This window comes from Diabrotica undecimpunctata, chromosome 7, assembly GCF_040954645.1.
Source record: "Diabrotica undecimpunctata isolate CICGRU chromosome 7, icDiaUnde3, whole genome shotgun sequence".
Classification (NCBI taxonomy): domain Eukaryota; kingdom Metazoa; phylum Arthropoda; class Insecta; order Coleoptera; family Chrysomelidae; genus Diabrotica; species Diabrotica undecimpunctata.
Window position 1 is genome coordinate 91554224 of NC_092809.1, and position 13468 is coordinate 91567691.

The 13468-nt window shown below is 30.7% G+C and overlaps 1 protein-coding gene across 4 annotated transcripts in view; it reads left to right on the top strand.

Annotated features, from left to right (window-relative positions):
- Positions 1-10679: 10679 nt before the first annotated feature.
- Positions 10680-13468, top strand: part of Ack-like (activated Cdc42 kinase-like) — a 212344-nt gene continuing 209555 nt past the window's right edge. For 3 of the 4 annotated variants that reach the window (XM_072537697.1, XM_072537694.1, XM_072537696.1), the window contains exons 1-2: positions 10680-10830; positions 11049-11136. In XM_072537697.1, the coding sequence (XP_072393798.1) occupies positions 10815-10830; positions 11049-11136 (104 nt within the window). In that variant the 5' untranslated portion in view covers positions 10680-10814. Of the gene's footprint in view, positions 10929-11048; positions 11137-13468 lie in introns of all 4 variants that reach the window. The other variant, XM_072537695.1, reaches the window with a different exon arrangement.

The following is a 13468-nucleotide window of genomic DNA, read 5'->3' on the forward strand; positions in this document are numbered from 1 at the left end:
CCACGTCCGAGGAAACTTCGGACCAACATGGACTGGACCACACACGATCCTGAGGGTGCTAGGAAACCACACTTAGAAAGTGCACCATGACCAGGACGTGATCAGGACCATCTATGTAGATGACATCCGTGCTGCTCTTCCACCTAGAGACAAAACCTCCAGAGCAAGAATAAGGTCCTGTTACGACACGTGTAGATACCAAGGTGAACTGAGTAACCTTTATACTTTGATAACTATGTCAACTTCGATCTCTGTCAATGATAATGACGTGCAACGGTAAGTAAATTAGATGGACTGTACCTATATCAATAACCTGAAACTCTTTTCTTAACCTAAATTTTTGATAAAGATCCAGGTCATCATAATGTTCAGTGTAAATATGTTTAAAGAATGGTATCACAAAAGTAATATGTTATTACAATGTAGGATGGCAGTTACGTTAACCTCAAACAGTGTTGTTAAAGTTAAAATATTCAAAAAATAGGTTATGTACTCTTTAAAGGAAGCTTTAACAACTTAATGGCCCGAAATCCTGACTTTAAAGGTAAAATGTGCTTTTTATAAAAAGGATCCTTTAACTTGATTATGAAATGAAAATCTAAAGTTAAAGAAAACTTTAAATTTAAAGTCTCCTTTAACTTGATTATGAAGTCGGCTGTTAGAGAACGTTAACTCGTAAATGCGCAGTAAAAATATTTTAAAACTAGGACCTCGTATGGTGCAGTTTGTACGATACGTCAGTGGGCATGTTTGAGTGTTGTTGTTTATTGATCGCCGTTATTTGAAGTTTAAAGGTAAAATGGGGATTTTTATTAAAATCAACTGTATTTTTTCTGTTAAATACAACATAATTTGTCTGTCTAAAGCAGTGTTTGTCTTGCTGTTGATTAATATTTCTCTTATAAACTTTATTTATAGGTGTCACTTACGAGGTCCTGTCTTTCGTATAGTTACGAGTTACTGCACCTAACAATTGAGTTTCGGTGGCCATTATTGTTGTGTTTCTCGACGCTATAAGGTGTTTAAAAGTAAAACAGAGATTTTGTTAAAATAAAATTGATTTATTCTGGTAAATAGTATTTATTGGATAAAGCAGTTTTTTGTTTATGTTAATTACTATTTAACTAAAATCTTATTTTATTTACAGGTGTCACCTACGAGATCCAGCCTTCAATACAGTTACCGAGTTACTACACTTAAAAAGCATAATGCCATTTTCCAGTCGTACTAAGGAAATGATGTGGTTAGTTAAAGTTAAAACAGGTGAAACGATATTTTCGCCATCTAAACGAACGTAACAGAGAGTGGAGACCAGAAAAAATTAAATGCCCTGTCTAATTCGGTTTTATTGGAAATAGATAATGCTCAGTCTATTGCACCAGTTCGTTCTCCAAAAGAAATGGAAGACATAATTAACAACGCTACTGTGGTTTTTGATGACAGTTTTAGTTGTTGGAGAATATACACGAGACATTAGACTTGCTGGAAAATAATAGTATTATAGAAAATTTTTTAGAAAATAATCATACAAGTCTACAAAATTTTATGGAAAAAACTACCAACAATGAACTGATCGACATTAGCCAACAAAATTCTCAAAGTGAAAATAATACTTTAGTTGAATCTACTAATTAAGAAAAAGAGGATAGTGACGAAAGTTCTGAGCCAGAAATGAACGATGAAAGATCTGACACAAATTCCAGCTTAAGTTTCGAGATTGAACGTGAGGCATCAAACGCAACAGACCAAGAAATCAATAAACCAAAGAACAAGAAAAAACAAAAAGGCGAAAATAAGAAGGAAAAGAACAAAATACTAAGAATGCGTGGTGAAAAATATTTAGGATTTAGAAAGCCTGCAGGTCAGCCAAATACATTTTATGATAAAAATAGAACCGAAAGAAAGATGAAAACAAGATGCAAGTGCAAACATAATAAATCTACGCCAAAATTTTTTCTTATCTCGGAGAAAGACAGTAACAAGTTATTTAAAATGTGTTGGGAGAAAATGTTTTGGGATCAGCACAAAATTTTTGTGTCCAACACCGTTGCTGTAACTAAAAAAAACGGGTGTGGCAGTCCAGTGGGACTGCCGGTGGAAGTTACACTTCTATACACGCATTCGCCGTTACAAATTTATTTGGGAGTCAATCTGCACAATCATTACATATGTAATGCTATAGGTAAGACATAGCAGAAAGAGAAACAGAATTAATAACAACTTACTAACAATTAATAAACAACTTTTGACCTGTAATAGGAGTATAGTAAATGAAGGATTGAATCAATATTTTGATGAAAATGTATATTTTTATTTTCATATATGTATGAAAGGAGTTAAAAGCAAACATTTTTTTACACATACTCTGCAGTAAAATTCATTGTTTATTTTGGTATTAATATAATAATACAATACAAATTAAAATGCAATATTCATAAGTATTTAAAAATGACAATAATATACATAAAAAATACACTACAATACAGTGCAACATAATTCAATATAATAATACAATACAAATTAAAATGCAATATTCATAAGTATTTAAAAATGACAAGAATATACATAACTTTTCTACTTACGCATATATGTTTAATTTACCATGTAATAATATTAATAAAAAAGTCCTCCCCGACTGGGAATCGAACCCCGGTCTCCCGCGTGACAGGCGTGGATACTGACTACTATACTACCGAGGACATGACAAACGTATTTCAAAATTGACAGTTCTGGATCATACAGTGATTTATTGAGATTATTATTTTGAAATACAAAAGGTTAATATAATTATGAACATTTAATAAATGATACAAAACATATCACATAAATAATAATATTAATAAATATTTTATTGTATATATAATATTATATGTATATATATCTTATATAATATATATATAATATTAAATTATATATACCAAACGAACATTTTTATATTCGAGAGAGAAAGAGAGAGAAAATATGTCTTCTGTCTCTCTCTTACTCATTATCTTACATATGTAATGATTTCACAGATTCACTCCCATACAAATTTCCAACGTGGAGCGCGCGTATAGAAGTATACCTTCAAAAACTTTTTGTTATTACGATGGATGTTCAGTCAGTGAAACTATTTCCTCAATTACCGGCCAGTGCACTCTACTATAAAACTAAACTTTGCTGCCATAATAATTATACTATCTATAATTTGGATAGTAGCCAAGCTAGTTGCTATTCGTACAACGAGACAGAAGCAGATGGTCAGGCTTCCTGACCTACGCATCTTTTCTGAAACATATTATTTGGAAGAACATTTTCTGAACTCATTACACAAACTTCCCATAACTATCTATTCTGATGGGTGTACTGCCCAAAACCGGAACAGTGTAATGTCTAATACTTTGCTTTTCTTATCTGAAAAATACAATGTCATTATTGACCAAACCTTTTTAGAAAAAGGTCACACGCAAACGGAGTGTGATTCAGTGCACAGCTCTATTGAAACAGTCCTAAAAAATAGGGAACTTAAGGTTAACAAAGGAAGCTAGGCATAAAAATCCATTTACAGTAGTAAATTTTGATGACACCTTTTTCCAAAATTTTGGCGACAAAAATCTTATGAAATACAACTCTATTAGACCTAGTAAATTAGTTGGTGGTACCGTTACATATATTCGTGTTTTAAGATATACTAATGAAACAATATTGTTTAAAATCAATTTTGAAGATTCCTTCGAAGATATCCCAACTAGACCAAAAATGTTGATTTTTCTATTATTAAATTTCCCCTATTGTTTCAAAATAGACCAGCAATTTCAAAAACAAAGTATGACTACCTACAAATAATCAAATCAGTTATTCCTAAAGACTGTTGGTCTTTTTATGATTTGTTGCCGTATAATACACACTTTACACTACATGATTTATCATGTGATTTGTCATATGATTTGGTCATAAAGTGAAATTTACATGTTTACACTGTGCGATTTGTCATATGATTTTGTCATAAGCACTGTCATGCGGCTCGTCATAGCTTGTCACAGGAGAATAGGACGGTGCCTATTCCGCATGATAAAATCATATGATTTTCGGTAATAATACGGGTAACACCAACATATTTAAATATCGCGCCTTATTCTTATGTCAATTCAGCGACATTCCCTTAGACCAAGAGACAACATTCTTTATTTATTTATTTTTTGTTTGTTGCATTGATATTAAACCTATTATATAATGTGTGCTATTGTATCGTATTTTTCTTTTATTATTTATTTAGTTTATTTTATTCTTAGTTTAGTGTTTTATAGTCTTCTTTATAATTTTAGTTTAGTTTCTTTATTAATTATTTTCAATTTGGTATAATATCAACACTAAATTTGATATACCCTGTCCACGATTATACAAGCCCAAAGGCGTCTAATCTTTTTCTTCTTACTGCTGTAATCTGTACGCAGTTGTTGCCGGCGTATTATTATTAAAAGTCGGGAAGCCAATGCAATCAAAAATTTATTTTTCATTATAATGGTTTCAAAATCTAATAGTTGATACCTATACTGTGTCTTGTATCTCTATGACCATAAACAAAATGAAAAATCAATAAAACCTCACTCATTGTCACTCATATCATAAGTCATAACTTATCATGCAGTGTAAACAAGATTTTTTAAAATATCATAGAAACGAGGAATCATAACAAATCTCATATGATATTGTCATATGATAAAATCATGTAGTGTAAAGTCTACTTTAGTCTTAATCTTAATTAATGTTCATAATATTAGTACTAGTGCATGATTTGTTCCTCAGTGCCATAATTTTAGGATTTTTTTACCTTGTTTTTTAGATTTTAACAATTAGAATAAACTAATATTTGCTTTTTTTTCCTTCTCTGTTTTATGTAGTTTTTATTTAGGTAAGTATGTATTTATCTATTTTTTTTTAAATTCCGTTTCACACTTTTTTTTATTTTGCTTACCTACAAAATCAGGAAGTTTAAAAAAACAATAAATTTAAAAGATTTCAAAAAATAACTACATCTTATCAACTCAAACAGTTTTTTGTTCATCCTGTAAAATTAGCTATTTGTTACTTAGGAGATACTGTCTTTGAACCCTCGATATGTGATTGTTTTTGTAGGACAGGAACAGTTCCTCTAGTTTATGATAGGTATAATAGAATATTAGTATAAGCACAGAATAATTGTTATTTATTCTGTGGTATAAGTTTGCAAAAAAGGTCGACGAAATACACTAATGAAATACGCTACGAGCACGTATGCTTGGTTTTATAGTAATTTCCAGCCACTACTAGCCTGTCAAAAAGTAACTAACTTCGCAAAAAAAATTATTACTAAATTAAAAAATAATTACTGGATAGTTCGGACTGGGATTAGCGAACCGACTATTATATATACTTTTACCAAGTATTATTATTATAATTGCTACAACACAACAATTCCACCTTCTCAGTATTAATCACGGTTCGTAGACTTACTACGGTTGCCTCTTCCGACTAACCAATAAACATTAAGCCCGAAATTACGTCACGAGAGTACAGTAATTTGAATCGTAACATTGTTAATCGTCGTTTTTATGTCTTTGATGTGTGGAAAATAGTAAAGATAGTTATGAAATAAAGATGTCTAGTGGATTATAATACCTAATTATGGAAAACTGTTGATATGTAGGCAGTTTGGTACTTAAAATTACTCAGAACCGGTTGTTAACGTTTATCCAATGTTAATGCAGGATTTACGTAAATCTAGGACTTCAATCTCCATTTTACACAGAAAATTTGTCGCTTATACTGAATTTCCATCAATACTGGATTAACTATTGAATGAATTACCGAATTACATAACTATTTTTTATATTTTTTTAATATCTTTCCTACACACTACTACCTGTGCCTGGCATTCTAAAATTGCATCAACATTATTATTACGTTAATACACAATGAAATTTTAAAGTTTTAACCTACCTTATAAAAAGATACGAAGACAATAGGTACGATGTACAACTACAATAAATAACGTTTCTTCGATAATTCAAAATAAGTTTTTATAAAAAACAACACCAAAATTTCAAATACAAAAATATAAGTAAACTGAGATAGAAACGATAAATAATAAAGCGAATAATAAACTGAAAGATAATTACCACGAACAAACTGTGATAATAAATGGGTTTTGTATTCTTGTGTACTCTGGTGACGTAACTCAAGCATCCCCACCCCAGTCGGAAGAGGCAACCGTAGTAAGTCTACGAACCGTAAATATTAATAGCTTAAGTATCCTACTATTGCAGACTTCTTTCTTAAAAAAAAAGAATTATTCTAAATAGTGGAAGTGTATACTAAACCCATCAAAAAAACCCATATTTAAAAAATATATTTTAGTTGTTATAATTTAACATAACTATTTATTTTATGGTGCAGATAAATAAATATTGATTGTCGGTAAGTTCTATTTTATTTACTATTTAGTTTGTTTATTATTAATATTGGCTATGAGTACGTGTACTTGGTTGTATAGTAATTTTCAGCCACTTTTAGTCTCTCAAAAAGTAACTAACTTCGCAAAAAAATAAATAATTACTAAATTCACTAAACAGTGAGGACTGGGAATAGCGAACCGAGTATATCAAAGATTATAGAGGAGATGCATATGGCATATGCATCTATAGCATTTTTCATATAAAAATGCTTGCACGTCACAATTTATATAAAGTGACGTCACTTATATTTAAAATTTCCAGAACGTAAACCTTAGAGTTCAAATTTTTCTAACAAAGCTAATAATAAGAAACTCATACGGAACTTCTCGATCTTTCATATGCGTCAACATGGTATAATAATCAGAAAAATGTAATCATCATTATATTGGGAATTTTAGAATTATATTGATTAAGTAACCAAAAACATGTGTTATTATTAATAATATAAATTTTATGAAATAACTCTTTAAGTTTATTATTCCACAAAATAATAATTTTAATTAAGTAGATTAGACAATTGTACGCAACTGATACGGGAATACTTCAAATTTTATTGACAGTTAAGCGTGTGGCAAAATTGTATGAAGTGTGGCCGTTTTTTTAGAGCAAGAATTTTGTTTATATTTTGATTTCTTGATCATAATAAATTGTATTTATAGATACATATTAAATTTAGATTAATAGCTTTAAAAACTAATTATTGTTGTGTATTGTGATTGTTCTATGCCAAAACAAATAAATAGTCTGTAAAAAGCTAATAAGCTTTCATATAAGATATATTATTTTGAACAAGAAATAATGGCGGTACGTTTTTACTATTAAAGCCCTAAAGAGGTAAGTTTAAAATTTAGAATATATAATTTTGTAATAAAATGTTTTATTTATAAGTATTTTATTGTGTTCCAGTAGTATTAAAACTAATAGCGTATTTACTGACTTTACATAATAGTTTGACAAATAGTTGACATTTTAAAAATTTCTAATACACACTTTACACTACATGATTTATCATGTGATTTGTCATATGATTTGGTCATAAGTGAAATTTACATGTTTACACTGTGTGATTTGTCATATGATTTTGTCATAAGCACTGTCATGCGGCTCGTCATAGCTTGTCACAGGAGAATAGGACGGTGCCTATTCCGCATGACAAAATCATATGATTTTCGGTAATAAAGTAGACTTTACACTACATGATTTTATCATATGACAATATCATATGAGATTTGTTATGATTCCTCGTTTCTATGATGTTTTAAAAAATCGTGTTTACACTGTATGATAAGTTATGACTTATGATATGAGTGACAATGAGTAAGGTTTTATTGATTTTTCTTTTTGTTTATGGTCATAAAGATATTAGACACAGTATAGGTATCAACTATTAGATTTTTAAACTATTATAATGGAGAATAAATCTTTGATTGCATTGGCTTCCCGACTTTTAATAATAATATGCCGGCAACAACTGCGTACAGCAGTAAGAAAAAAAAAGTCTAGACACCTTTGGGCTCGCAAGTGGCTCTTACGAAGAAATTGTGGACAGGGTATATCAAATTTAGTGTTAATATACCAAATTAAAAATAATTAATAAAGAAACTAAACTAAAATTATGACTAAGAAGACTATAAAACACTAAACTAAGAATAAAATAAAATAAATAATAAAAGAAAAATACAACACAATAGCACACATTAGATAATAGGTTTAATATCAATGCAACAAACAAAAAATAAATAAATAAATAAAGGATGTTGTCTCTTGGTAAGGGAATGTCGCTGAATTGACATTAGAATAAGGCGCGATATTTAAATATGTTGGTGTTACCCGTATTATTACCGAAAATCATATGATTTTATCAGGCGGAATAGGCACCGTCCTATTCTCCTGTGACAAGCTATGACGAGCCGCATGACAGTGCTTATGACAAAATCATATGACAAATCACACAGTGTAAACATGTAAATTTCACTTTATGACCAAATCATATGACAAATCACATGATAAATCAGGTAGTGTAAAGTGTGTATAATACGGGTAACACCAACATATTTAAATATCGCGCCTTATTCTTATGTCAATTCAGTAACATTCCCTTGCCCAGAGACAACATTCTTTATTTATTTATTTATTTTTTGTTCGTTGCACTGATATTGAACCTATTATCTAATGTGTGCTATTGTGCCGTATTTTTGCTTTTATTATTTTATTCTTAGTTTAGTGTTTTATAGTCTTCTTAGTCATAATTTTCCTTACTAATTATTTTTAATTTGGTATAATATCAACACTAAATTTGATATACCCTGTCCACGATTTCTTTGTAAGGGCCACCTGCAAGCCCAAAGGCGTCTGATCTCTTTCTTCTTACTGCTGTACGCTGTACGCAGTTGTTGCCGGTGTATTATTATTAAAAGTCGGAAAGCCAATGCAATCAAAGATTTATTTTCCATTATAATGGTTTCAAAATCTAATAGTTGATGCCTATACTGTGTCTAATATCTCTATGACCATAAACAAAAAAATCAAGAAAACCTCACTCATTGTCACTCACATCATAAGTCATAACTTATCATGTAATGTAAACACGATTTTTTAAAACATCATAGAAATGAGGAATCATAACAAATCTCATATGATATTGTCATATGATAAAATCATGTAGTGTAAAGTCAACTTTACTTACTAACTATTCTGTTTTGGCAACGCTGTGGGGTTCTGACGTCGTAAATCTTGAATGACGTACAATCATATTTATATGAAAAATGCTATATATTGGTAGCTTATGTACATTATGTACATTAGCTATGTATACCATTGTATGAAAAATGTATACCATTTTTCAAAGTAAAACACTTTCACGTCACGAGTTATACAAAGTGACGTCACTTGTATTTAAAATTTCCAGAACATCAACCTTAGAGTTCAAATTTTCCTAACACAGCTAATAATACGAAACCCATACGGAACTGCCCAATCTTTCATAGGTGTCAACATGGTGTAATAATCAGAAAAATGTAATCATCATTATATTGGAAATTTTAGAATTATATTGATTAAATAACCAAAAATATTTGTTATTATTAATAATATAAATTTTAGAAAATAACTTTTGAAGTCTAATATTGCACAAAATAATAATTTTAAGTAAAGATATTAGACAATTGTACGCAACTGATACGGAAATACTTAAAATTTTATTGACAGTTGAGCGTGTGGCAAAAGTGTATAAAGTGTTGCCGCTTTTTTAGGGTAAGAATTTTGTTTATGTTTTGATCTCTTACACAATTTGATCAAAATATAATATATATTAATAAATTGTATTTATAAATACATATTAAATTTAGTTTGGTAGCTTTAAAAACTAATTATTGTTATGTATTGTGATTGTGTTATGCAAAAACAACTAAATAGTCTGTAGAAAGCTGATAAGCTTTCATATAAGATAGATTATTTTGAACAAGAAATAATGGCGAGACGTTTTTACTATAAAGCCCTAAAAGAGGTAAGTTTAAAATTTAGAATATATAATTTTGTATTAAAATGTTTTCTTATGTATTTTAGTGTGTTGCACTAATCTTAAGACTAAGTGTATTTACTGTTAATATAATAGTTTGACAAATAGTTGACATTTTAAAAATTCCTCACTTACTTACTAAAGTTCATTCGTTTACCAAATTTTCATCAGTAAACATGAGCACGTGTTGATATTCGCCGTCTCATTCGTCAAGAGGCTATTAAATATAATTTATTACCTTAAGCGAGACAGATTCTCATGTTACAGATCCCAACTTGACATAATTTTAAATTAAAATTGTATGGTGTTGATTTTTAAGTTAATATATTGTGTTATATTTATGTTATAGTTATTGTTAAGTTATTTAATGGTCGTGGTTTTTTTTAGAGTTTAGTTTAATTGTGATATAATGATTAAATTTCAAGAAATTCTTACACTAACAGTTTCAAATTGGGACGATTGGGAATTTGTAGAACGAATACTGTATATTCTGATGTTTTGGCAACGCTGTGGGGTTCTGACGTCGTAAATCTTGAATGACGTACATGCATTTTTATATGAAAAATACTATACCCCGTGTACCTCTAATGTCTATGATCTATGAGATTTATTCATTCCTATCAGAGAACCATACTCATTTATTTACAGTCGGTATGTCATGTGTCAAATCAACTAAATGTCAGTACTATTTTAGTCAGTAGTGTCAGTGAGTGTCATAGTGTCAATATCAATAAACAAAATGGAAGTGTAATAAGAGTTGGGCAATCTTTTGGAATTTATTTGTTTAATTTTGTTAGTATGTTAATATAAATAAAACAGTTACAATGGATATACTCCCAGGTATTCTTTAGTTTATCTGTGAAGAAGTGCACGTTTTGATGTTTTTAGATTCCCCTACCTTAACTGTTGAATGTACTTACTTGTAGAATAGGAAATGGGTAATAATTTTTGTTTTATTAGTAGTAATGTATGTGTGTTATTTTCCTTATGTACTTTGCGTATAAAGTACATCATGTCGTCGTTAAAGTATAGTTTAAAAATAAATAATTCATTTACAGAAGGGGTCCATGCCTCATTTAAGAAAGGCCCAGGCCTTTATGAATTTCTGATAGAAGCTGAACTTCAGCAATATTTTAACAGTTTCAAGTAAGTAAATCATGTACAATTTACTAACAATTTTTTCTATTTAAATATTCAAATAGAGTAAAAATTTAAATACAGACTTTAGATACAACTAACAAAAAAAGAATTTAATGTTTTGAGCTGAAGAATAGGAAATAAATTATCATATCTTTCTGAATTGCTATTCTAAAGGACACATTATGTTTCCAACTAATAATAATCCTAAATCAAAACAATTTCTTCAAAACTTTTATATAGTTTTCTGTTCTTATCACAAGGATGGATGTCACAGCAAAATAATGGGTTTTATTTCTTTATTCTTCTGCAGTACTTTTTAAAGGAATTTCAGAACGTATTTATATACTCCAGATAGAATATTCCCATGACTTTGACCTGGCCAGGTATCTGACAATTTTTTTGCAATCAATCTCAAACCTCTGTTTTTTGCAGTGAGTTCAGTGGACTAGGTAGTCTATCAGTAAAAAAATAAAGCATTTTGAATGAATTTGAAGGTAATTATTAGATAAAACACATTTAAAGCTTTAAAAAGAATGCATTTAGAAAACTGTAAAAACCTAAGAATTCTTAATTTTCAATAAATGTTAATAACTATTGTGAAAATGACTATTGTAAAAAAACTTACAACCTTGGTATTGTGTGGAAAGTTGGGTCTTACAGTTAAAAATGTGGTTCAAATTTCAGACTGATTCATCAGTTAGTTTTAAAGTTTTGTAATAACACAAGTTAGAAAAAATGAACTTACAATGATTATACTACACTCGCGATCATAAAATCCGGGTCACCTTGAAAATTTCAAGTTTCTGGAATATTTTTGCCTCTGGTGGAGTAATAACATTTTTTTAAGGTTAACATATTTTTTATTTGTCATCAATGTTTGTTTTGAAAGAAAAAAAAAAACGGTTTTTTATTGTTTTTATTGAAAAAGCAGAAAACAAACCAAATTGTTGATAAAACAGGCATACGAAAAAAATTTGAAAATACAGAACGTGGTAAAATGTCAGTGAAATTTCAATGACTAATATCGTGTCAAGCCTCCACTTGCTCTAATGACCTCTTGTAGACGACGGGGCATACTCTTAATTTTTCTGCGGATTACATGTTGTGGTATGTTATTCCACTCTCTCACTAACAGATCCTTAAGCTCCTGTCCGTTGTTAGGAGGAGATGTCAGGGGTTGAATACGTTTTTTCAAATCGTCCCAGATATGTTCGATGGGATTCAGGTCTGGAGACCTAGCTGGCCAGGGTAACCTCGTAATTCCAACCTCGTCTAAGTATTGCATACTGATCGTGACAACGTGCTTTCGCGCGTTGTTCTGCATTAAAACGACGTTTTCTCCAACCCTTGCCATGGTATGCATAACATGTTCTTCCAGAATCTCCGTAATGTCCCTTCGTGCAGTTAAGGACCCATTTTCGATGAAGGGTAATTCTGTGCGGAAGTCGGAAGATACACCTCCCCAAGCTATGACCGAGCCTCCACCAAATGGCATTCTTGGAGCAATGCAAGCTTGTGAAAATCATTCACCGGTTCTCCTCCAAACTCTTACACGTCCGTCGGAACCAGTTAGGAAGAAACGGAATTCATCTGAGAATAACTCTTTGCTCCAACCGTTAATTCCCCAATGCGCGTATTGTCGAGCAAAAGCTAGTCGTGCAACTCAATGCGACAGGCGAAGTGGCAGTCCTGTAGCCATTACCCAAGAAGATAGTCCAAAACGGTTATCTCGTACCGTGGTCATTCTTCTTCGCCAGAGACAGGTCGTCTGGATAGCAAACACTTCTCCTGAAAGCGTTGAAGCACTCGTTGAACCGTAGAAATGCTTACGCCAACAGATCTTGCGACTTGCCGTTGAGTGTGACCGTCTTTCACAAGAGCAACAATTTGTGCCGTTTCAACAACAGTCAAGGGTATTTTTGGCAAAAAGTAAACAATAATAAACACTAATAATGGCACTAATAAACACTAATAGTGGCAATAATAAACGTTTGTTCGTTGCGTTTGAACAGAAAGTCGAAGCACAAATGAGACATTTAAAACAAGCGGCAGTTACAGGTACCGTTCATTTTGGGAAATGTGCGCTTTCCTGCGAAATCAGCACTATTGAAATTCTTTGTTGCAAATGAAACCGCTAAGACTACAACAATTCCCAGAAACATGCATTAGTTTGTATTTGTGTTATTATTAGTTATGATAAAGCTCGTTAAAAATGAAATATCAGTGATTTTCAAGGTGACCCGGATTTTATGATCGCGAGTGTTTAATTGTCAAAAAACTGTCAAGTTTAAAGACAATTTTCAAAGTTCCTAACTAATTTTAACGATTTAAATAGTAA